The sequence below is a fragment of the Entelurus aequoreus genome, linkage group LG26, assembly GCF_033978785.1.
Source record: "Entelurus aequoreus isolate RoL-2023_Sb linkage group LG26, RoL_Eaeq_v1.1, whole genome shotgun sequence".
NCBI classification, from domain to species: Eukaryota; Metazoa; Chordata; class Actinopteri; order Syngnathiformes; family Syngnathidae; genus Entelurus; species Entelurus aequoreus.
Window position 1 is genome coordinate 32,700,651 of NC_084756.1, and position 26,568 is coordinate 32,727,218.

The window sequence follows — 26,568 nt, forward strand, 5'->3', positions numbered from 1 at the left end:
ACTGCACGTAAGCGATGATATTACGAACCTTCGATCCCTCAGGTGGTACTGCATCAAAAACCGACATCAGAGTGCGGGTACTAGACTGGCCTGCCTGTAGTCCGCACCTGTCTCCCATTGAAAATGTGTGGCGCATTATGAAGCCTAAAATACCACAACAGAGACCCCGGACTGTTGAACAACTTAAGCTGTACATCAAGCAAAAATGGGAAATAATTCCACCTGAGAAGCTTCAAAAATGTGTCTCCTCAGTTCCCAAACCTTTACTGAGTGTTGTTAAAAGGAAAGGCCATGTAACACAGTGGTAAAAATGCCCCTGTGACAACTTTTTTGCAATGTGTTGCTGCCATTAAATTCTAAGTTAATGATTATTTGCACACAAAAAATAAGTTTCTCTGTTGGAACATTAAATATCTTGTCTTTGCAGTGTATTCAATTGAATATAAGTTGAAAAGGATTTGCAAATCATTGTATTCTGTTTTTATTTACCATTTACACAACATGCCAACTTCACTGGTTTTGGGTTTTGTATATCCACAAACCATGCAACTACTTCTGTGTGGTACACAACAAATAAAACATCAATACAGTATTTGTTTTCCATTTTTTGTTGAAATCCTTTTTAGTGGTTAAAGGACCCACAGTGTCCAGATGACCCAAATGGCACTGTCAAGTTGTCTTTATGTATTTTTTGCTCCTGAAAATTAGAGATGTCCGATAATGGCTTTCTTGCCGATATCCGATATTCCGATATTGTCCAACTCTCAATTACCGATTCCGATATCAACCGATACCGATATATACAGTCGTGGAATGAACACATTATTATGCCTAATTTTGTTGTGATGCCCCGCTGGATGCATTAAACAATGTAACAAGGTTTTCCAAAATAAATCAACTCAAGTTATGGAAAAAAATGCCAACATGGCACTGCCATATTTATTATTGAAGTCACAAAGTGCATTATTTTTTTAACATGCCTCAAAACAGCAGTTTGGAATTTGGGACATGCTCTCCCTGAGAGAGCATGAGGAGGTTGAGGTGGGCGCGGTTCGGGGGGACGGGGATGAGGTTGGAGGGGAAGCGGGGGGTGTATATTGTAGCGTCCCGGAAGAGTTAGTGCTGCAAGGGGTTCTGGGTATTTGTTCTGTTGTGTTTATGTTGTGTTACGGTGCGGATGTTCTCCCGAAATGTGTTTGTCATTCTTGTTTGGTGTGGGTTCACAGTGTGGCGCATATTTGTAACAGTGTTAAAGTTGTTTATACGGCCACCCTCAGTGTGACCTGTATGGCTGTTGACCAAGTATGCTTTGCATTCACTTGTGTGTGTAAAAAGCCGTAGATATTATGTGCCTTTAAGGTTTATTGGCGCTCTGTACTTCTGCCTACGTCCGTGTACACAGCGGCGTTTTAAAAAGTCATAAATTTACGTTTTTGAAACCGACACCGATAATTTCCGATATTACATTTTAAAGCATTTATCGGCCGATAATATCGGCAGTCCGATATTATCGGACATCTCTACTGAAAATTAATATTTCCCACAGTATCAATTAGAATTTGAGCAATCAGTAAAACTGTACTTGAAACGTCCCCTTTCCTGGATATGTCGCCCCCTCTTGGTGTGACGTCATCTATAGAACTGTCGTCCATTTCCCCGCACAGACAGTGTGGGTAAAGGCCTTTAAAACTGTCATTTGATAGTTTTTGTCATTTTGTCATTTGATCATTCCTTCAAAGTCTGCATGAAAATAGCGTGTTGCGGACTGAGGACTTTTACCTTTTATACGTCATTTTTAGGTTCATGTTGTCAGCAATCAAAACATTGATAGCAAATTCAGAAAATCACAAGTTTGTTCATTCATCCATCCATCCATCCATCCATCCATCCTCTTCCGCTTATCCGAGGTCGGGTCGCGGGGGCAGCAGCCTAAGCAGGGAAGCCCAGACTTCCCTCTCCCCAGCCACTTCGTCCAGCTCTTCCCGGGGGATCCCGAGGCGTTCCCAGGCCAGCCGGGAGACATCGTCTTCCCAACGTGTCCTGGGTCTTCCCCGTGGCCTCCTACCGGTCGGACGTGCCCTAAACACCTCCCTAGGGAGGCGTTCGGGTGGCCTCCTGACCAGATGTCCGAACCACCTCATCTGGCTCCTCTCGATGTGGAGGAGCAGCGGCTTTACTTTGAGCTCCTCCTGGATGACAGAGCTTCTCACCCTATCTCTAAGGGAGAGCCTCGCCACCCGGCGGAGGAAACTCATTTCCGCCGTGATCTTGTCCTTTCGGTCATAACCCAAAGTTCGTTCAGTGTTACTAAAAACAAATGACCCTCAAAGAACTGCAACTTGTTGAAAAATCTGCGGGGAAATGTATGCATTCCAGGCCGTGACAATCACGACGACAGAAAAAAAACGTTAAAGATTAAAGATTAAAGTAGCAATGATTGTCACACACACACTAGATGTGGCGAAATTTGTCCTCTGCATTTGTCCCATCCCCTTGGGGAGCAGTGGGCAGCAGCGGCGCCGCGCCCGGGAATCATTTTGGTGATTTAACCCCCAACTCCAACCCTTTGTTGCTGAGTGCCAAGCAGGGAGGTTATGGGTCCCATTTTTATAGTCTCTGGTATGACTCGGCTGGGATATGAACTCCAAAGGCCGACTGAAATGATTTTTTTTTTTAATTTAAACGGGGATAGCAGATCCATTCTATGTGACATACTTGATCATTTCGCGATATTGCCATATTTTTGCTGAAAGGATTTAGTATAGAACAACGACGATAAAGTTCGCAACTTTTGGTCGCTGATTAAAAAAAAGCCTTGCCTGTACCGGAAGTAGCGTGACGTCACAGGAGGAAGGACTTCTCACAATTCCCCATTGTTTACAATGCAGCGAGAGAGATTCGGACCGAGAAAGCGACGATTACCCCATTAATTTGAGCGAGGATGAAAGATTCGTGGATGAGGAACGTTAGAGTGAAGGACTAGAGGCAGTGCAGGGTGTATCTTTTTTCGCTCTGACCGTAACTTAGGTACAAGCTGGCTCATTGGATTCCACACACTCTCCTTTTTCTATTGTGGATCACAGATTTGTATTTTAAACCACCTCGGATAAAATGAGAGTCGAGAACGCGAAATGGACATTCACAGTGACTTTTATCTCCACGACAATACATCGTTGACGCACTTTAGCTACGGAGCTAACGTCATAGCATCGGGCTCAAATACAGATGGAAACAAAATTTAAAAAACCCTGACTGGAAGGATAGACAGAAGATCAACAATACTATTAAACCGTGAACATGTAAATACACGGTTAATAATTTCCAGCTTGGCGAAGCTTAACAATTGAAGCTAACTACGGAGCGGCGGCGGGCGTTGTAGTTTTCGACGACACCCCGGCCGCCATCAGAGTCGGCAAGAAACATATATTTCCCCAAAGTTATGTACGTGACATGCACATAGCGACATGCACATAGCGACACGCACGTACGGGCAAGCGATCAAATGTTTGGAAGCCAAAGCTGTACACACGGTAGTGCGTCTGCTATCCAGCTCAAACACAACACAACCTCCTGGCTGTGTTGCTGTTGTCCGCCGCTAATACACCGATCGCACCTACAACTTTCTTATTTGCAGTCTCCATTGTCCATTAAACAAATTCGCAAAAGATTCACCAACACAGATGTCCAGAATACTGTGGAATTGTTCGATGAAAACAGAGGAGTTTGTACGGTGACACATTGGGTACGAATACTTCCGTTGCCGTCGTGACGTCACACGCATACGTCATCATCCAAAGGCGTTTTCAACCGGAAGTTTAGCGGGAAATTTAAAATGTCACTTTATAAGTTAACCCGGCCGTATTGGCATGTGTTGCAATGTTAAGATGTCATCATTGATATATAAACTATCAGACTGCGTAGTAGTGGCTTTCAGTAGGCCTTTAAGATCCTGCATGGACTGTCTCACAGACTGTTTTTCTCATCCTTCTGTTAGATCTGCCGCCATGCCTCCGTGGGTGGTACGTTGTCTCCCAGCCACCGCAGTCCAACTGCTGCTATCCATTGTGCTGTTAGCGGTCGACCGGCCGCTTACCTCCACGTCCGGTTACGTTGTCCAAGGAACAGACCCCTCTTATCGCCTTTATCCCACCTTCACCCGGAATGATACGGAATTTGAGCACTTGGCCTTGCATCCTGACCCCGGTGTGGGCCGAGTCTATGTGGGCGCTCGGGATAACTTGTTCCAGTTGGACCGATTCCTTCAAGCAGAACTCCAGGATCCCACCGGACCTGTCAGAGACAGCCGGGAATGCCTGCCTCCGGTTACTAGGAGTAACTGCCCTCAGGCCAGTCTCACCAGCAACCACAACAAGCTCTTACTGGTCGACCCGTACTCCATGGAACTGGTCACATGCGGCAGTGTAAACCAAGGAATCTGCCAAAAACGAAGTCTGGATTCTGTGGATAAGGTGCTGTTCTCCACTGAGAAGCCGGTGGACACCCAATACGTCGCGGCCAATCACCCCAACGTTAGTACTGTTGGGCTCATTGTCCAGTCGCAGCCCGGCAGGCAGCCGCTTCTTTTTGTGGGGCGGGGCTACACGAGCAGCCACCCGCCAATTTCCACAAGAAACCTGGAGCAGGATCCGGTCTTTTCCTACGAGGAAACGGCAAAATTAGCTGTGGCGGGTCGCCTGTCTGAATACGACCACCATTTCGTAGCATCCTTTGCCTACCGCCATCATGTGTACTTCTTCTTCTACCGGCGAGACCTGAAGTCCCAGTCGCGCGAGTACTGCACGTACGTCTCGCGTGTATGTTTGGACGACCAAGCCTATTACTCCTACGTGGAGGTGCCCCTGACGTGCCGATCCCGGGCCGGGAAGAATTATAATCTCCTTCAAGCGGTCCAGCTCGGGCTCTCAAAGGACAGGACAGCGGGTGGAGGCTCTGAGGTGGTTCTTGGGGTTTTTTCCACTCGTTTGGCTTCATCCACTCGACCCAGCGAGGACTCTGCGCTGTGTACCTTCAACCTGGACGATGTGGACCGCAGGATTAACGCCACTAGGGACCTGTGTTACACACAGATGGGCAGAGACTCTGGAATGGAGGTAGCCTACATCGAATACGAAGTCAAGTCCAACTGTGTCAACCTGCCAGAGGTGAGTAACGATGACATGCTATATGATATAAAACACGGGTGTCAAACTCATTTTAGCTAAGGGGCCGCATGGAGGAAAAGCTGTGCACACGCGGGCCGGACTATTCAAATCATGGCATTAAAACTAAAAATGAAGACAACTGCAGATTTGTCTTAATTTGACCAGAAATATAACAAACACATTCTGAAAATATTACAATAAAAATATAGAAAAAATACCGGCAGCTGTAAAGTTTAGATCAGGGGTGTCAAACTAATTTTAGATCGGGGGCCACACGGAGAAAAATCTACTCCCAAGTGGGCCGTACTGGTAAAATCACGGCACGATAACTTCAAAATTAAGACAACTTCAGATTGTTTTCTTTGTTTGAAAATAGAACAAGCACATTCTGAAATTGTACAAATCATAATGTTGTTGTTTAGTTTTTTTTACACTTACATAATAGTATTCTGTCTTTATTTGTCGTTATTTATATTTTCTGAATAAATGATGGGATAATGTTCATCAGTCAACCCATCGGTGTTAATTTTCAATCTATCAAGAAATGTTTTTTATATAAAAATTAAATTACAGGATGTTATTTATGTAGTTTGCTCATTTTTCTCGACTGATGTACTAACATCAAATAATTGCTATTGCGACATCCAGTGGACACATTTAGAACAGCAGTTTCTTTCATTGAAAAATATCAGGTTAATTTTCATAATTAGCAAACTCATCCCGCGGGCCGAATAAAACATGATCCGGCCCTCGGGCCATATGTTTGACACTCCTGGTTTAGTTAGATCCATGAAGGAAAAAAGAAAGTGAATGAATGTTTCTAACTGAATACATTTACATATGCATAAAAATGTGTTTTCTTTGGTACAATTTTTTTAATGAATAAAGTAACGTTTATGTTTTCCCAAAACACAATGTAGAATGTGAGATGTAACAGGATCATGCATACATTTATTATTTGTTTTCACAACGGTTACAAAAAAGTGGGACCCCAAAAATGTTTAGGACTTGATGGGGTCCCTGGGACCCCATTTTGAAAATTCCTAGCGCCAACACTGATGGAGTACTGGCCACTTCTAATACTAATCAAATATCATCCCGGCCCATAGATCATTCATTCGCTGGGCCAGATCTGTCCCACGGGCCTTGACTTTGTCACCCCTGCCGTATGGTAATTGAATGAAATAAGTTTATTTCGGTCATATAATCAACCATCAACCATTTCGTGTGACCAGTCCAAGAGTACAAATTATACATATATAACAATCATACACATTTACACAGAAAAAGAAAAGAAAAGAAAAAGCATGACCGAAAAATTGACCAACAAACACTGTTTAGCTTCCCTTATTTTAGCAGAAACCATGACATTTCCCCATGCATTCTGTGCATTAGGCGCACCGGGTTATAAGGCGCACCAAGATTTTTGAGAAAATGAAAGGATTTTAAGTGCGCCTTTTGGTTGGAAAACTAGGGTAAATCCTACAAGTTGTTGTGTCAGTGCAGGATAGTTGCCCCCAAATCAAATGTAACTGTGTCATTATCACCACTGTAGTGGGTCTGAATTAGACAGACCCTGTGTGGACATTGGAAGTGGTGTGTGAGTGTGTGTTACCTTGACACACCGATGAGGAACAACAATACTGAGTCTACTGACTGCACTGATAAGCTGGACGAGACAAAGTGGCGCAGAAAGGCTACATGCTGAGCATTGTACTTTGCAACTAAAGAGCGGCTGACGTGCACAAGACCTGGCAAGGACAGATAAACCAGACAAGATTATGGGAAATATCAACAATATCTGACCTTTTTTGTAACAATTGCAAAAGTACAGGAGGACCAGATGTACTGCACTTTATATTTATGTACAGCTGGGATTGTAGCGATATGACAATTTCATATCATGTTTGACATGACAAAAGTTATTAATATCGGGGTGTTGTTGAATGTGCTCAAAAAGTACTTGGACACACACTGAAATCTTTGAAAGAAAATACCAAATTAGTGTGCTTGTTGGAGGACATTTCGATGTCAACTGTCTGTCCAAGTAAACACGCCACAAGACTGTTTGTATTGGACGTTTTACATGCAAGCCGATATCTGACCAATTTCTAATATCAACAGCGGATTGAGACGCTCCACTAGCATTGAACATATTCAATTTATAATGAATAATTCCTACGTCACAGAATTTATAACAATCACACCCTTATGATTCCCGGGCGCGGCCACCGCTGCTGCTCACTGCTCCCCTCACCTCCCAGGGTGTGGAACAAGGGGATGGGTCAAATGCAGAGGATAATCTCGCCACACCTAGTGTGTGTGTGACAATCATTGGTACTTTAACTTTCTTAACTTAACCAATAAACTGTGATAAACAATTGTTAACTGAATTAATAGTTCCAGTTTGTAGTCATGTTCCTCATCTCTACTGATCAATGGCAGCACATTGCTTGCATTTTATCCTCTGGTCTTTCTTTACGTCTTTCACCAGGAAAGTCGAGTGTTCTCAAACAGTTGACTTCAACCACAGAAGGGGGTTTTCAAGCGCTGACTTCTCCTTGGCACTATTGTTAGCCCACTTATTCCTAAGTGTTTTGAATGGGTATCTTTCACATTTGAATCAATACGGCACTAGTGTTGTCCCAATACCAATATTTTGGTACCAGTACCGGTACCAAAATGTATTTCGATACTTTTCGGTACTTTTCGATATTTTTCTAAATAAAGGGGACCACAAAAAATTGCATTATTGACTTTATTTTAACAAAAAATCTTACGGTACATTAAACATATGTTTCTTATTGCAATTTTGTCGTTAAATAAAATAGTGAACATACAAGACAACTTGTCTTTTAGTAGTAAGTAAGCAAACAAAGACTCCGAATTAGTCTGCTGACATATGCAGTAACATATTGTGTCATTTATCATTCTATTATTTTGTCAACATTATTAAGGACAAGTGGTACAAAATGAATTATTAATCTACTTGTTCATTTACTGTTAATATCTGCTTACTTTCTGTTTTAACATGTTCTATCTACACTTCTGTTCAAATGTAATAATCACTTATTCTTCTGTTGTTTGGATACTTTACATTAGTTTTGGATGATACCACAAATTTGGGTATCGATCCGATACCAAGTAGTTACAGGATCATACATTGGTCATATTCAAAGTCCTCAACACTTCAACACATATAACTAACCTTATCAGCTACATGAAATACGAAATAAGAATGGTGTGTACTAACTACACATTAATCTACCTTTAGAAAATTACATATATTAGTGTTGTCCCGATACCAATATTTTGGTACCGGTACTAATATTATTTCGATACTTTTCGGTACTTTTCGATATTTTTCTAAATAAAGGGGACCACAAAAAATGGCATTATTGACTTTATTTTAACAAAAAATCTTAGGGTACATTAATATATGTTTCCTATTGCAATTTTGTCCTTAAATAAAATAGTGAACATACAAGACAACTTGTCTTTTAGTAGTAAGTAAGCAAACAAAGACTCCCAATTAGTCTACTGACATATGCAGCAACATATTGTGTCATTTATCATTCTATTATTTTGTCAACATTAAGGACGAGTGGTAGAAAATTAATTATTAATCAACTTGTTCATTTACTGTTAATATCTGCTTATTTTCTGTTTTAACATGTTCTAACTACACTTCTGTTAAAATGTAATAATCACTTATTCTTCTGTTGTTTGGATACTTTACATTAGTTTTGGATGATACCACAAATTTGGGTATCGATCCGATACCAAGTCGTTACAGGATCATACATTGGTCATATTCAAAGTCCTCATGTGTCCAGGGACATATTTACTGAGTTTATAGATATAACATAAATTAAAAAAAAACAAAAGAAGATGTTGTGATGCCAAAAAATATCGACGTGATCATAGTAGTATCGACTAGATACGTGCCTGTACTTGATATCATTACAGTGGATGTCAGGTATAGATCCACCAATGGCGTTTGTTTACATTTTGACGCTGGTGAGCTATGGTGTGTAGTGAAGCATGTTTAGCTATTTTTCGTCCTGCAGGGATGATACTTGTAAGAAACTTACTTTATTTGTCGCCATGGAGACCAGGATTAGTGATTCAGAAGTCGCTAAAATGGCGGATGGACGTCAGCCGCTAGCTAGCTAGCCATGTCTTAAAGCACTTCTTCCTGAGGGCATTTCAGTGTTATAACTTCACCTTTATCGTTAGTTTGTAAGCCAAAATGCGTCCGTTATCCCTTTTCTGTCTACACACTGTGTCTGTTTGTTAGTACTCCGTGATTGTGCGCTGCCGAACATGCTCCTCTGCTCGTAAACCAGCAATGTCACAACGTGACGACCAGGGGGGTGGTGGACTGGTACTTTTCAGAGGCGGTATAGTACAGAATATGATTCATTAGTATCGCGGTACTATACTAATACTGGTATACTGTACAACCCTAATAAAAAAAATATATATATATATGTATATATATATATATATATATATATATATATATATATATATATATATATATGTATATATATATATATATATATATATATATATATATATATATATATATATATATATATATATATATATATATATATATATATATATATATATATATATATATATATATAGGTCATCAGTCTTGAGAAGCCGGAAGTTATCTATATCAGTATTGGCGTAAAGACAGTGACATAAGACTCCAGAATAGATGCATATCATCTTCCATTGATGCCCCTGCGCTCTATCCTGTCTGACAGAACACCCTGGATGCTTACCCCTGTGGCTCCGATCACACACCCAGCCCCATGGCGAGCCGGATCGCCGTGGAAGCTGAAACCATACTGGACAGCCCGTCTGCCCGACTCACAGCTGTTGCGGTTAGCGTGAGGGCGGAACATACCATCGCATTCTTGGGAGACTCCAAGGGAAACCTGCACAAGGTAAATGTTGACATATTGCATGAATGTATGTATATATATTCATGTATGTACTGTATGCATATCCTGGCCTTGTGTTGTTCACTGGTATGCGTTCATTCTAATTTAAATCCATTTATTATCATTGTGGCCACCAGACTTTCCTTTATTCCCCTTTCTGTGCTAACCACTCCATCTTGTCCTGTCAGCCAGTTAGTGAAGTTTCAAATTAGGTCTGTTTCGTGCGTGCGAGCAGAAGCTTTCAGGCTGAACTTCCTCCAGAAATAATCTCCCAGAACATTTTGGCTCAGGTTGTAGACCGGTTGAAAGGTTGCACATTCACTCCTAAAATAGGCAGAAGCACTGGGACTGGGAATTCATCCATCCTTTTCTTTACGTGCGGTAAGATGCAGCCTATTTCAGCTGACTTGGGGCGAGAAGCGGGGTTCTACCCTTGGCCTAGACTGGTCAGCAGCCAATCACATGTAGACAAACATTCCCACTCGCGTTCACGCCTATGGACAATTTACAGTCTCCAATTAACAATTTCATTCATATTTAATTAATGAATAAAAAATAAATACTACACTGAATAATTAATTAATCAAAACAAATATACCAGAAATACAATTCTATAAATTACAAAATATCATGAACACATACTGTATATACAAAACCCAAAACCAGTGAAGTTGGCACCTTTTGTAAAATGGTAAATAAAAACAGAATACAATGATTTGCAAATCCTTTTCAACTTACATTCAATTAAATAGACTGCACAGACGAGATATTTAATGTTCCAACCGAGAAACTACATTTTTTTTGGCAAATAATCATTAACGTAGAATTTAATGGCAGCAACACATTGCAAAAAAGTTGTCACAGGGGCATTTTTACCACTGTGTTACATGGCCTTTCCTTTTAACAACACTCAGTAAACGTTTGGGAACTGAGGAGACACATTTTTGAAGCTTTTCAGGTGGAATTATTTGCCATTCTTGCTTGATGTACAGCTTAAGTTGTTCAAAAGTCTGGGGGTCTCCATTGTGCTATTTTAGGCTTCATAATGTGCCACACATTTTCAACAGGTGACAGGTCTGGACTACAGGCAGGCCAGTCTAGTACCCGCACTCTTTTACTATGAAGCCACGCTGTTGTAACACGTGGCTTGGCATTGTCTTGCTTAAAATAAGCAGGGGCGTCCATGATAACGTTGCTTGGATGGCAACATATGTTGCTCCAAAAGCTGTATGTACCTTTCAGCATTTATGGTGCCTTCACAGATGTGTACCGTATTTTCCGCACCATAAGCCGCACCTAAAAACCACAATTTTTCTCAAAAGCTGACAGTGCGGCTAATAACCCGGTGCGCCTTATATATGGATTAATATTAATATTTATTTTCATAAAGTTTAGGTCTCGCAACTACGGTAAACAGCCGACATCTTTGTTCCCCGTAGAAGAGGAAGCGCTTCTTCTTCTACGGTAAGCAACCGCCAAGGTGAGCACCCGCCCCCGAAGAAGAAGAAGCGCGCGAATATTACATTTCATTTCATTTGTGTGTTTCTGTAAAGACCACAAAATGTCTCCTACTAAGAGACACGCGTACAAGGTTCCACTGACTTTTGATATTCATGTGAACCGCACTGTGGATACAACGGGAACACGTACGGTGAATATTCGCACCACAGGGAATGAGAAGTCGTCCTACTGTGGTTCTAGCTTGCCATGCTAACGGCCAGAAACTTCCACCCACGGTGATATTCAAAAGGAAGACCTTGCCAAAAGAGAACTTTCCAGCCGGCGTCATCATAAAAGCTACCTCGAAGGGATGGATGGATGAAGAAAAGATGAGCAAAGAGACCTGGTGACTTTTTTCACGCAGCTCCGTTCCTGTTGATCTACGACTGCATGCACGTCCACATCACAGATGGTGTCAAAAAACAAGTGAAGCACACCGAAGAAGAATAATTCGAGGGATTTGTGGATGAGTAATAACTTCAGAAAGTGAGCTTTAAATGTTTATTTTGTGTGTTGTGTGACATTAACGTATGAGCAACGTTGAGTTATTGATGTTGCTATTGCTCTGCACTATTTTGAGTGTTACTATTTTTGTGATTGCACATTTGCACATTACATTTTGGGAGTGAACAGAGTTGTTAGAACGCTGGTTTGTAATATATTATTCAAGTTTGACTGACCTATCTGACTGTTTTGACGACATTCCCTTTAGCGTAGCGTAGGTGCGGCTAATAACACGGGGCGGCTAATAGGTAAACAAAGTTTTGAAATATGCCATTCATTGAAGGTGCGGCTTACAACACGGGGCGGCTTATGGTGCGGAAAATACGGTAAGTTACCCATGTCTTGGGCACTAATACACCCCCATACCATCACAGATGCTGGCTTTTGAACGTTGCGCCTAGAACAATGCGGATAGTTATTTTCCTCTTTGGTTCGGAGGACACGATGTCCACAGTTTCCAAAAACACTTTCAAATGTGGACATGCAAACCACAGAACACTTTCCCATTTTGCATCTGTCCATCTTAGATGAGCTCGGGCCCAGCGAAGCCGGCGGCGTTTCTGGGTGTTGTTGATAAATGGCTTTCGCTTTGCATAGTAGAGTTTTAACTTGCACTTACAGATGTAGCGACAAACTGCAGTTACTGACAGTGGGTTTCTGAAGTGTTCCTGAGGCCATGTGATTATATCCTTTACACACTAAAGTCGCTTTTTGATGCAGTACCGCCTGAGTGATCGAAGGTCACGGGCATTGACCGTAGAAGGTGAAATCCCTAAATTCCTTGCAATAGCTGGTTGAGAAATGTTGTTCTTACACTGTTCCACAATTTGCTCACGCATTTGTTGACAAAGTGGTGACCCTCGCCCCATCCTTGTTTGTGAATGACTGAGCATTTCATGGAAGCTGCTTTTATACCCAATCATGGCACCCACCTGTTCCCAATTAGCCTGTTCAACTGTGGGATGTTCCAAATAAGTGTTTGATGAGCATTCCTCAACTTTCTCAATCTTTTTTGCCACTTGTGCCAGCTTTTTTGAAACAGGTTGCAGGCATCAAATTCCAAATGAGCTAATATTTGCAAAAAATAACAAAGTTTACCAGTTGGAACATTAAATATCTTGTCTTTGCAGTCTATTCAATTGAATATAAGTTGAAAAGGATTTGCAAATCATTGTATTCTGTTTTTATTTACCATTTACACAACGTGCCAACTTCACTGGTTTTGGGTTTTGTATATATGATAGTAGCTTCAATATGGAGTTTTTCCATAATACTGGTAGTTTAATGCCAGTAATGTGTTGAAATATCTCCATTAGATCACTGCACTAAGATCTAACAGGACCAGTACAGAAACAAGACCTTCGTTTGACTCGACAAAGATTTTGTCAATAACTTTAATGAGTGCGAAGTCTGTGCTTTGATGCATTCTAAAGCCTAAAGGAAAGTTGTGTTGGGTAAGAAGTCGTGTCACTGCTTGGTAAGTGCTTTCTCTCGGTTTTGGGACAAAAACTGCATATTGGACATGGCTCTGTAATTAGCTAAGGCATTGACTCAAGATGAGCTTTTTGAAGAAGTTTGATGACAGCCACTTTAAAGGACTGTGGTCCATGGCTCGAAAGAAATATTGATCATATTGAGTACAAATGTGCAAACTAGGGCTAGAGCATCCTTAAGCAAGCAAGTAGTGATTGGATCTAATGAATAAAGAATTGTAGTGGATGAATGAGAACGATTCATTGGACAAAGAGTCTAAGTATGCATCAGTAATGACTACTTCATCTAAGTAAATGACCCACGCTTGAGGAATGAATCACATTGACTGACAGAAGTAGAAGCTTTAGTTAGTCTCTGATTTTATTGGTGAAAAAAGCCATTAGGTCATCACTACTGAGAGAGAGAGAAGTAGATGAATGGCGCTTTTAGGTAAGGAGTCAAGCTTGTGTATTCCAAACCATAGCTGCCAATTACAATCAATCAATTTTAAATGATTCCCAGTTAAAACTTCACAAGTTCACATTTGTTCTCAAGTGATCATCAAAAGTGGGCAAAAGAAGCGCAGCTTGTCTAGTCGCACCGCTGTGCCATAAGCAGCATTCCAAAAAAAGAAAGGATGAACCAACTGAACCCCATATAAAGCACTTGGCAACCACAATTACTTATTTTGAAGGCAACTATTTCTTTCTCAGTGTATTCATACTCTTATTCCTTAGTGTTAGTAGTAATGTGAGCTTTTAGAAGTGCCAAGTCTTTATTACAAGTGGTTCAAGGACTACTCTGTGTTTACTTTAGGTTAGGGGTGTATTGCTGTTCTACTTCTCATATGTTAATGATATTGGAGTATTACTCTGATATGATATCAGCATAAATTATAGTACATACTTTTTTTTATTTTTTAGTGTGTATAAAAGTTGTATAAAAGGTTTAATCAAGTCAAATAAGTCAAACAGAAAACAATGGTTGGTAGGCATGGGCCTACACATTTTGCTAGACTATATAATGACCTACAAATTATTGCCGATAAACCATATTATTGTCAACATTATTTTAAGACCAAATTAACCACTGACAATGCAAAACCCAAAACATGGACAAAGATAAGACCTTCTGGAGGAAAGTTCTGTGGTCAGATGAAGCAAAAATTGAGCTGTTTGGCCACAATACCCAGCAATATGTTTGGAGGAGAAAAGGTGAGGCCTTTAATCCCAAGAGCACCATTCCTACCGTCAAGCACGGTGGTGGTAGTATTATGCTCTGGGCCTGTTTTGCTGCCAATGGAACTGGTGCTTTAAATGGGACAATGAAAAAGGAGGATTACCTCCAAATTCTTCAGGACAAGCTAAAATCATCAGCCTGGAGGTTGGGTCTTGGGCGCAGTTGGGTGTTCCAACAGGACAATGACCCCAAACACACGTCAAAAGTGGAAAAGGAATGGCTAAATCAGGCTAGAATTAAGGTTTTAGAATGGCCTTCCCAAAGTCTTGACTTAAACGTGTGGACAATGCTGAAGAAACAAGTCCATGTCAGAAAACCAACTAAATTAGCTGAACTGCACCAATTTTGTCAAGAGGAGTGGTCAAAAGTTCAACCAGAATCTTGCCAGAAGCTTGTGGATGGCTACCAAAAGCGCCTTATTGCAGGTAAACTTGCCAAGGGACATGTAAGCAAATATTAACATTGCTGTATGTATACTTTTGACCCAGCACATTTGCTCACATTTTCAGTAGACCCATAAAAAAATTCATAAAAGAACCAAAGTTCATGAATGTTTTTTGTGACCAACAAGTATGTGCTCCAATCACTACATCACAAAAAAATAAGAGTTGTAGTAATGATTGGAAACTGAAGACAGCCATGACATTATGTTCTTTACAAGTGTATGTCAACTTTTGACCACGACTGTATATGTATATATATATATATATATGTATGTATGTATACATATATATGTGTATTTGTATATATATATATATGTATATGTAAATATATATGTGTATATATATACTGTATATACATACTGTATATATATATATATATATATATATATATATATATATATATATATATATATATTAGGGCTGCAACAACTAATCGATTAAATCGATTAAAATCGAATATCAAAATAGTTGGCGATTAATTTAGTCATCGATTCGTTGGAACTATGCGCATGCGCGGAGGCTTTCTTTTTTTCTGGTTATTTTTTTGTTGTTGTTTTTTTTTGTTTTATAAACCTTTATTTATAAACTGCAACATTTACAAACAGCTGAGAAACAATAATTAAAATAAGTACAAAACAGCGCCAGGGCGGCGGTGAGGCTACGTCTCATGAGGTGGCGTAAGCTCGCCAATGATGTGTCATGTGCAGCTCACGTGACGACGCCGTCTCCTTTGCTGGAAACATTCGAAAAATGGCGCAGGAAAACACTAGCGATAGTTTAGCGGAGAAACATCTTGAGGTTATTGCTTCAATGGAGAAAAGTGTACGACCTAAGTCGTCAAAAGTGTGGGAACACTTCACTTTAAAGACTTCAAAGAAGAGCGTTTCCTGCAAAATGTCACGGAAGTACAACATTGCTTCAGGAGCACCTGAAGAAGAAACATGTTGCAGCCATGGATGAAGGGAAGAACTCACAGTACGTAACTTTTTAAATCCATAGTGGCAACAAGCATTCATGAGTTCAGCTTTTTTGTGAGTAACGTTAAAGTTATGCCTTTGTTGCAACGCGGGGCTGATAATGTGTCTCCGGCACATTTGACTCCGTTTTGAGAGAGAAAACGCACGCTTACCAATTTGGAAATAAACGTAACGGACAGAAATATCTCAGGTTGGTTTCATAATGGATCAATGTAGCCGGGCCGATAAAGCTATATAAATATATTTAGATTTGAGTGACGCTTTAGTATAACTAAACGTTATGAAGGTGCTGGAATATTTCATGCTATTATTCAGAGGCAGCCTAAAATGAATCCTTTATTATTCACAACAGAAACGTGTACAAGATTCAGTTCTGATCTGATGAGTTACATTTCTGTGTTATTATTGGTGTATGCTGCACCCCCAATGTCCACAACATGGTGCCAGTATGCTAAGTTTTTTCAATAAAATACTGGAAAGGATAGAAATGTAGTTTGTCTCTTTTATCCGATTATTAATCGATTAATCGAAGTAATAATCGACATATTAATCGATTATCAAATTAATCGTTAGTTGCAGCCCTAATATATATATATATATATATATATATATATATATATATATATATATATATATATATATATATATATATATATATATATATATATATATATATATATATGTATATACATATATTAATTACACCAATTTATGCAGATGAACACTGAGCAAACGCTTTTGGTGGTCACTTGATACCATCAGACGTTTATGAATTTGGAGCAAGCCTGCAGACACTTTGCTCTTTGTGTCCGTTTGTGACCAATGCTTGAGGTCCCCTGCAGTACAATAGCAGCCATTAACCCGCTAAGATGACCATTACATCACTCAGGGGCTGCTAACCACCAGCCAGTCATCATTGGGAGCAGCAAACAGAGCTCCGCACTCTTGTTAGCAGCGTCAAACACAGACGCTTATTCAGTATGACTGCAGCGCTGCCCTCTCTTTAACCCTTTAAAAGCTGCCCTTGTCAGGCTTGATCAAAAAGACAGGATTTGTCTGCACAGTGTGCATGATGATGTTGCTGTGAAAGTAATTACTTTAATGGATATTGCAGACACAACATAACAAGTATATTTACTAGTGATGGTTATTGTAGATAGTAAAAAAGTTCATATCTGTCTACTGACCGATATGATTTGGAACTATACACTACTTTGTATTAGAAATGACAACAGTGGAGGATGCATGTGCATGTACGAGCCAGTCTGCCCCACAACAAGAGGATAGGAAGAAAGAAGGAGCTACAGCGTCCGACTACAATATTGGACTCACATAAAGCTCTTTTGGTAAATTAATACCATTTATATAGATAATTTGCTGATGTCACACTTGCATATTTGCCAACCTTGAGACCTCCGAATTCGGGAGATTGGAGGGGGGGGGGGGGTATATTGTAGCATCCCGGAAGAGTTAGTGCTGCAAGGGGTTCTGGGTATTTGTTCTGTTGTGTTTATGTTGTGTTACGGTGCGGATGTTCTCCCGAAATGTGTTTGTCATTCTTGTTTGGTGTGGGTTCACAGTGTGGCGCATATTTGTAACAGTGTTAAAGTTGTTCATACGGACACCCTCAGTGTGACCTGTATGGCTGTTGATGTGTGTGTAAAAGCCGCATATATTATGTGACTGGGCAGGCACGCCGTTGGTATGGAGGAAAAGCGGACGCGGCGACAGGTTGTAGAGGCACACCCCCAATATTTTTGTCCGGGTGGAAATCGGGAGAAAGGTTGCCCCGGGATATTTTCGGGAGGGGCACTGAAATTCGGGAGTCTCCCGAGAAAATTGGGAGGGTTGGCAAGTATGCACACTTGGGAAAAACGTCACAAATTGTGGCAAATTCCAAACGGTTCATTTGGAGAAAGAATGATGGAAGGCAAGATTGTTTTATAAATATCTCCGCCATTCTTCCATGGTTTCATTTAAAATTCTCGGGACTCTATCAGGATCCCAAATACACATGGAGATGTTTGCATATTAGGGTTCCTTTAATATCCAATTATAAATGCACTAGAACTGCATTTTTATTGGTTGTGTTTTTTATGCACACAATCTCATATCCAATTCTAAACCCTTGTTTATTTTCTGTTATTGTTTCCGTGGTTAATTGATTTACGCTAAGTAGGAATTAATAATCATAAATGGAATATTTTCAAGCTGCAGCATAAAAGAACCTGTTTAAGACTTTCCAAAATGAGTGAACATTATGAGAGCATGAGACCTGAAATGAGACCCACATAGTCACCGCAAACTTGGAAGTGCGATGTATTGCAATACTTACTAGGCTGCAGTCAGTCATGAAGCCCCTATAGCACAATGGTTCTCAAACTTTTTTCACCAAGTACCACCTCAGAAAACACTTGGCTCTCCAACTACCACCATAATGACCAACATTCAAATACAGTAGCGTAGTAGGTCTAAATATTCATTTAAAACAAGGCAGAGGTTTTATTTTGCAAGAATATTACCGAATATTATCAAAACTCGACAGTGCGCCTTATAACCCGGTGCGCCTAATGTAAGGAATAAGTTTGATTGAGCTTACCCACCTCGAAGCTATTTTATTTGGTACATAGTGTAATGATAAGTGTGACCAGTAGATGGCAGTCAAACATAAGAGATATGTGTAGACTGCTATATGATGGGAATATGACTCAAGTAAACAACACCAACATTTTATATGTTCCATTGAAAATATAGAACGTTACACACGGCGCTCCAAAATGTATCAAAATGTTTTAGTACGACTTTGATAAGCTATGAAGCCACACCACTTGATGGAGTGTACTGTGCTTCAACATAGGAGTATTATTATGGTGTGTGCATAAGGTAAGACATATTATCTGGTGTTTTGTTTTGCAATATTATGCAAAAGCAACTTTTCTTACCTTCTGTTACCTGCTGATCTGTATTTGGGATCTGCATAAGCTTCTTCTTTTTCTCTATCTTCTTGTTATGGGGCGGCGTGGCGTAGTGGGTAGAGCAACCGTGCCAGAAACCTGAGGGTTGCAGGTTCGCTCCCCGCCTCTTACCATCTAAAAAATCGCTGCCGTTGTGTCCTTGGGCAGGGCACTTCACCCTTTGCCCCCGGTGCCGCTCACACCGGTGAAATGAATGATGAATATGTGGTGGTCGGAGGGGCCGTAGGCGCAAACTGGCAGCCTCGCTTCCGTCAGTCTACCCCAGGGCAGCTGTGGCTATGAAAGTAGCTTACCACCACCAGGTGTGAATGAATGATGGGTGCAGAAAAACATGTAAAGCGACTTTGGGTACTTAGAAAAGCGCTATATAAATCCCAGGTATTATTATTATTATTATGGGACATTCATCCTCCGCTGTTGCCATTTCTAATATAAAGTAGTGTAAAGTTCTTACTTATATCTGTCAGTAAACTTGCCATGAAAGCACTAAAACCAACCGGTGTAGTGAGTTTACATTATTCACCCAAGGATCTTTAGTTACTACAGAGTTCCGGTCGGACGTTTTTTTCACGGGACACATTTATGGCCTTGTTGTTGTTTCCGGATGAGGAGATGCTGCTCCGTTATTGATTGAAGTAAAGTGTGAATGTCATTAAAACAGTTAGCTCCATCTTTTGACACTTCTTCCACTCTTCCTTTGCGAGTTCACCGTGATTATGGCTTTAGGGAAAAAACTGCATGCAATATATACATTTTCGTATTATTCAAATAAAATGAATAGTCCCATTTTGGCTAAATAAACATAAAGCGTCTTCCATAAAATGTAAATCCACTTAAATAGCATTTAGGCTCCTTCATCCTATTTTATTTGGGACATGTTTTTTGGTGCTTTTTGTCTCTGAGGGTGGGTGCAGTTGGAGTAATGAGGTGTAAAGTGGATGAACAATTATTCTAGCATGGATGTTCCGCTTTAGAGGAGATCAAAGAGTGTTGGACTACAAAACTGACTTTGAATCCTTCACATACCTGAAGGGTCAACTGTAACACGCTGTCCAATCACCCCGCCAGCTTCGAAACCTAATATCTAACACACACACACACACACACACACACACACACACACACACACACACACACACACACACACACACACACACACACACACTTTCTTGTATTTGTTACCTTCTTGAGACCTCTGAAAATGCCTACCTCTTTAGGACCACCCTTTCTAGGTATATAAAATTTATATTTACAACATTAATAATATATACATACTATGCAAATATAAAAAAGGTAAGCCTTTTAGTACTTTTTTTTTTTTCTTTTTCTTTTTTTTTTTGTAATTGGTTTTTAATCTTCATTATTTACTTCAGGTTATTACAGTATATCTATTTATACATATTTCTTTTTATTAATTTTGGCCAAAGGGGATGCATTTTAATTTCTTACACACACTTGTTATTTCATATGTTGACCAGAGGGGGAGCACTTTAAAAACCGACACACAGTCAATTGAAAAATCCCTAAATCCGATCTCTATTTTTTATTTTTTGTAATGTGCTTAAGGCCGATGACAAACGAGTCACGGACCACAGATGGCCCATGTGCCACACTTTGGGCAACCCAGCTGTAGAAGCTAACTGTTAAAGGCCTACTGAAAGCCACTACTAGCGACCACGCAGTCTGATAGTTTATATATCAATGATGAAATCTTAACATTGCAACACATGCCAATACGGCCGGGTTAACTTATAAAGTGACATTTTAAATTTCCCGCCACATTTCCGGTTGAAAACGTGTAGTTATGATGACATATGCGCGTGACGTCGATGGTTGAAACGGAAGTATGTGGACACATTGTATCCAATACAAACAGCTCTGTTTTCATCGCAAAATTCCACAGTATTCTGGACATCTGTGTTGGTGAATCTTTTGCAATTTGTTTAATGAACAATGGAGACTGCAAAGAAGAAAGCTGTAGGTGGGATCGGTGTATTAGCGGCTGGCTGCAGCAACACAACCAGGAGGACTTTGAGTTGGATAGCAGACGCGCTATCCGACGCTAGCCGCCGACCGCATCGATGATCGGGTGAAGTCCTTCGTCGCGCCGTCGATTGCTGGAACGCAGGTGAGCACGGGTGTTGATGAGCAGATGAGGGCTGGCGTAGGTGGAGCGCTAATGTTTTTATCATAGCTCTGACGAGTTCCCGTAGCTAAGTTAGCTTCAATGGCGTCGTTAGCAACAGCATTGTTAGGCTTCGACAGGCGGCACAGCATTAACCGTGTAGTTACAGGTCCAGTGTTTGGTTCGGTGTCTCCTGATAGTAGTATTGTTGATCTTCTGTCTATCCTTCCAGTCAGGGGCTTATTTATTTTGTTTCTATCTGCATTTAAGCACGATGCTATCACGTTAGCTCCGTAGCTAAAGTGCTTCACCGATGTATTGTCGTGGAGATAAAAGTCACTGTGAATGTCCATTTTGCGTTCTCGACTCATTTTCAAGAGGATATAGTATCCGAGGTGGTTTAAAATACAAATCCGTGATCCACAATAGAAAAAGGAGAGAGTGTGGAATCCAATGAGCCCTTTTACCTAAGTTACGGTCAGAGCGAAAAAAGATACGTCCTGTATTGCACTCTAGTCCTTCACTCTCACGTTCCTCATCCACGAATCTTTCATCCTTGCTCAAATTAATGGGGTAATCGTCGCTTTCTCGGTCCGAATCGCTTTCGCTGCTGCTGTAAACAATGGGGAAATGTGAGGAGCCTTTCAACCTGCGACGTCACGCTACTTCCGGTACAGGCAAGGCTTTTTTTTATCAGCGACCAAAAGTTGCGAACTTTATCGTCGATGTTCTCTACTAAATCCTTTCAGCAAAAATATGGCAATATCGCGAAATGATCAAGTATGACACATAGAATGGATCTGCTATCCCCGTTTAAATAAAAAAACTCATTTCAGTAGGCCTTTAATGGCCACTATAGTCTTAGTACCGTAGTGTATTTGTTCATCCTATGGTCACACATGGGACGCGGATTGTCTTACGTCGGCACCGGAAGTCGTAAAATCAGCTGTTCAACTGGCGGGTTTTTTTCGGGGATGAATAGGGAAGTCCTTCTTTAGCTGCTGTCTTGTTTTATCATATGTTGCTGCCTTTGCACCTGTCAATGTTTACTTTTGTATGCACATTAAATCAACAAAAAAATCCTGACTTTGGAGCAATGTTCACGGACTCTAGTATTTGGCTCTCTATTAGATGCAATGGTTTTCCGTATTGGGACCATGATTTTGGTCCTAACTTGTTAACACCTCCTCATATGGAAGCTACTTTTCCTGGTTGGTGTCTCAAGAAGGGTGGAAATACAAGAACACACACACACACACACACACACACAGATGTTGGAGCCTCAGCCAAGACCTGCGCTGGATGTTGCCATTAGGGAGATTAAAGTTTTTGTTGCACAGAGCGACCCCCACACTCAAATGTCTAATGACATATTAGGCGGAATGAAGCTGATGTGCATGTGCGTGTAAACAACTTTTCCAGGGCTACAGTGTGCCAGTTGGTCATGCTACTCTCCTGCTTTGACCCAAATAACAGCAGATTGGAAGCCCCAAACAACACACCACAATGTTGTACTATCCGTGTGTTGCCACTAGGGGTGCACTTGTAACGGGATTGTTCTCTTCTGTAGGATTTCACACATTGAAGATGAGGAACAGGAAGCATTCATGGCCTCACACGCCTAATACAAAACCCCAAAACCAGTGAAGTTGGCACGTTGTGTAAATGGTAAATAAAAACAGAATACAATGATTTGCAAATCCTTTTCAACTTATATTCAATTGAATAGACTGCAAAGACAAACTTAACGTTCCAACTGGAAAACGTTGTTATTTTTTGCAATTATTAGCTTATTTGGAATTTGATGCCTGCAACATGTTTCAAAAAAGCTGGCACAAGTGGCAAAAAAGACTGAGAAAGTTGAGGAATGCCCATCAAACACTTATTTGGAACATCCCACAGGTGAACAGGCTAATTGGGAACAGGTGGGTGCCATGATTGGGTATAGAAGCAGCTTCCATGAAATGCTCAGTCATTCACAAACAAGGATGGGGCGAGAGTCACCACTTTGTCAACAAATGCGTGAGCAAACTGTCAAACAGTTTAAGAACAACATTTCTCAACCAGCTTTTGCAAGGAATTTAGGGATTTCACCATCTACGGTCCGTAATATCATCTAAAGGTTCAGAGAATCTGGAGATATCACTGTATGTAAGCGGCAAAGCCGTGACCTTCCATCCCTCAGGCAGTACTGCATCAAAAAGCGACATCAGTGTGTAAAGGATATCACCACATGGGCTCAGGAACACTTCAGGAAACTACTGTCAGTAACTACAGTTGGTCACTACATCTGTAAGTGCAAGTTAAAACTCTACTATGCAAAGCCAAAGCCATTTATCAACAACACCCAGAAATGGCGCCGGCTTCGCTGGGCCCGAGCTCATCTAAGATGGACTGATACAAAGTGGAAAAGTGTTCTGTGGTCTGACGAGTCCACATTTCAAATTGTTTTTGGAAACTGTGGACGTCGTGTCCTCCAGAACAAAGAGGAAAAGAACCATCCGGACTGTTATACGCGCAAAGTTTAAATGCAAGCATGTGTGATGGTATGGGGGTGTATTAGTGCCCAAGACATGGGTAACTTACACATCTGTGAAGGCACCATTAATGCTGAAAGGTACATACAGGTTTTGGAACAACATATGTTGCCATCTAAGCAACGTTATCATGGACGCCCCTGCTTATTTCAGCAAGACAATGCCAAGCCATGTGTTGCAACAGTGTGGCTTCATAGTAAAAGAGTGCAGGTACTAGACTGGCCTGCCTGTAGTCTGGACCTGTCTCCCATTGAAAATGTGTGGCGCATTATGAAGTGTAAAATACCATAACGGAGACCCCGGACTGTTGAACAACTTAAGCTGTACATCAAGCAAGAATGGGAAAGAATTCCACTTCAAAAACGTTTACTGAGTGTTGATAAAAGGAAAGGCCATGTAACACAGTGGTAAAAATGCCCCTGTGCCAACTTTTTTGCAATGGGTTGCTGCCGTTAATGATTATTGCAAAAAAAAGTAAGTTTCTCAGTTGGAACATTAAATATCTTGTCTTTGCAGTCTATTCAATTGAATATAAGTTGAAAAGGATTTGCAAATCATTGTATTCTGGTTTTATTTACCATTTACACAACGTGGCAACTTCACTGGTTTTGGGGTTTGTATATTATATGTAGTCTAATATTCTACATTGTTTGTTGTTGTATTATATGGTGTATGTTATATTTATATATTGTTTTATGTAATTGAGGTTTATTGTCTAAACATGAAAGCATTTGTCTACGTGAATTGTCTCAGGTGTTCCTGGGACCAAACGGCGAGGTGGAGGAATACTCCATAACGTCCATCCAACACAACGTCGCCATTAGTTCCGACCTTGTCCTGGATGGAGAGGAAGAGCATCTCTTCGTCATGACCCATAACTTGGTAAACACTCCAAATAAATTCCCCTCGCAGGAATAAACCTCTAGAGAGCCTGGTCCTGGCTGGAATGCTTTGGTTTCTCATACAAAACCCTTCCATGCATTGTGAGGATTATACTGATGAGCATATTTTCATTTGCTACTGTCCTGCTGAGAAAAGTGGGTCATGCCTTGTTTGAGCTTATTGGGGATGCTTTGCACGACTGAACATTGTTGTTGTGGTCGCAGCTACAGAAGAGACCTGTGGCCGAATGCCAGCAGCACACAGACTGTCACTCCTGCTTGCAAGCACACGACCCCTACTGTGGCTGGTGTGTTCTCCAGGGAAGGTGAGGTGCTCACACATACACTTTAGGAACTGAGGATTCTTCTCTCTATGACCTACAGCAAACACTGTTTTAAACAAACCAAAAAAACACACAAAACAAACACAAACACATAGTGTGTGTGTGTGTGTGTGTGTGTGTGTGTGTGTGTGTGTGTGTGTGTGTGTGTGTGTGTGTGTGTGTGTGTGTGTGTGTGTGTGTGTGTGTGTGTGTGTGTGTGTGTGTGTGTTCTTGTATTTCCACCCTTCTTGAGACATCAACAAGGAAAAGTACTGTCCATATGAGGAGGTGTGAACAAGTGAGGACATAAATCATGGTCCCAATAACATTGCATCTAATAGAGAATGTCTCATTTGCACCCCTGCTGGTGAAATATATCAAAATTAGGGTGATCCCAAAAAAATGACTGTCAACATATGAAATAAGAAGTGTGTGTAAAAAAAATTGAAGTGCTCCCCCTCTGGTCAACATATGAAATAACAAGTGTGTGTAAGAAATTGAAATGCGCCCCCTTTGGCCAAAATGTTTTGTTTTTTTTATAAATAAATATGTATGTAGAGACATATTGTAATAACTTCAAGTAAATAATGAAGATTAAAAAAAATTAAAAAAAATAAATTAAAATAAATGAAGTAAAATCAGTATTTTTCTCACAATGTGTCGACTTTTTTCTTATAAAATTGGGAACAATTTCTCATATTCTTTCTATTTCTGTAATATTGCAATATGTTATCATAATATTATTACTTTTTTATGTAAATTATTACTTTTTAATGCAAAATGGTGACATTTGTCATTAAAAATTCTGACTTATCACAATATTGCCAATGTTTTTGTTGTTCTTGTAAAATAGTGACATTTTTTGAGTAAAATTGTGACTTTTGTCATAATTTTGCCAAGTAAATTCAGATTTTTATTATAATATTGCCAAAATTTTAAAGTTTTCAGAGAAAATTGTGACATTTGTCGGGTAAAATTACAACTCTTTTCATAAATTGCCAACATTTTAAGCTTTTTCTTGTAAAATTGCGACTGTTATTGAGTAAAATTCAACTTTTGTCATAACATTGCACAAATGTTCAATTTTTCTTGTAAAATTTTGACTTGCGATCAGTAAAATGACGACTTTTATTATAATACTGCCAAAATTCCAAGTTTTTCTTGTGAAATTCCAACTCATTTTTCACAACAAGCTTTTTTATGTTTGCATAGTATGTATATATTATTAATGTTGTAAATACAAATCTTTATATATCTAGAAAGGGTGGTCCTAAAGGGTGGTCCTAAAAATATTGCAATATTTTCTCGTAAAATTATTACTTTTTTATGTAAAATTATTACTTTTTTATGTAAAATTAGTACTTTTTAATGCAGAATGGGGACATTTGTCATATACGTTTCTGACTTTCATTACAATATTGCCAATTTGTTTGTTGTTTTTGTAAAATAGTGACATTTTTTGAGTAAA

The 26,568-nt window shown here is 40.1% G+C and overlaps 1 protein-coding gene across 4 annotated transcripts in view; it reads left to right on the forward strand.

Moving 5' to 3' along the window:
- Positions 1 to 26,568, forward strand: part of plxnb1b (plexin b1b) — a 198,064-nt gene that overhangs the window by 98,804 nt on the left and 72,692 nt on the right. For all 4 annotated transcript variants that reach the window (XM_062037858.1, XM_062037861.1, XM_062037859.1 and 1 more), the window contains 4 exons: positions 3,995 to 5,162; positions 9,944 to 10,126; positions 24,650 to 24,778; positions 25,003 to 25,103. In XM_062037858.1, the coding sequence (XP_061893842.1) occupies positions 4,005 to 5,162; positions 9,944 to 10,126; positions 24,650 to 24,778; positions 25,003 to 25,103 (1,571 nt within the window). In that variant the 5' untranslated portion in view covers positions 3,995 to 4,004. The remainder of the gene's footprint in view (positions 1 to 3,994; positions 5,163 to 9,943; positions 10,127 to 24,649; positions 24,779 to 25,002; positions 25,104 to 26,568) is intronic.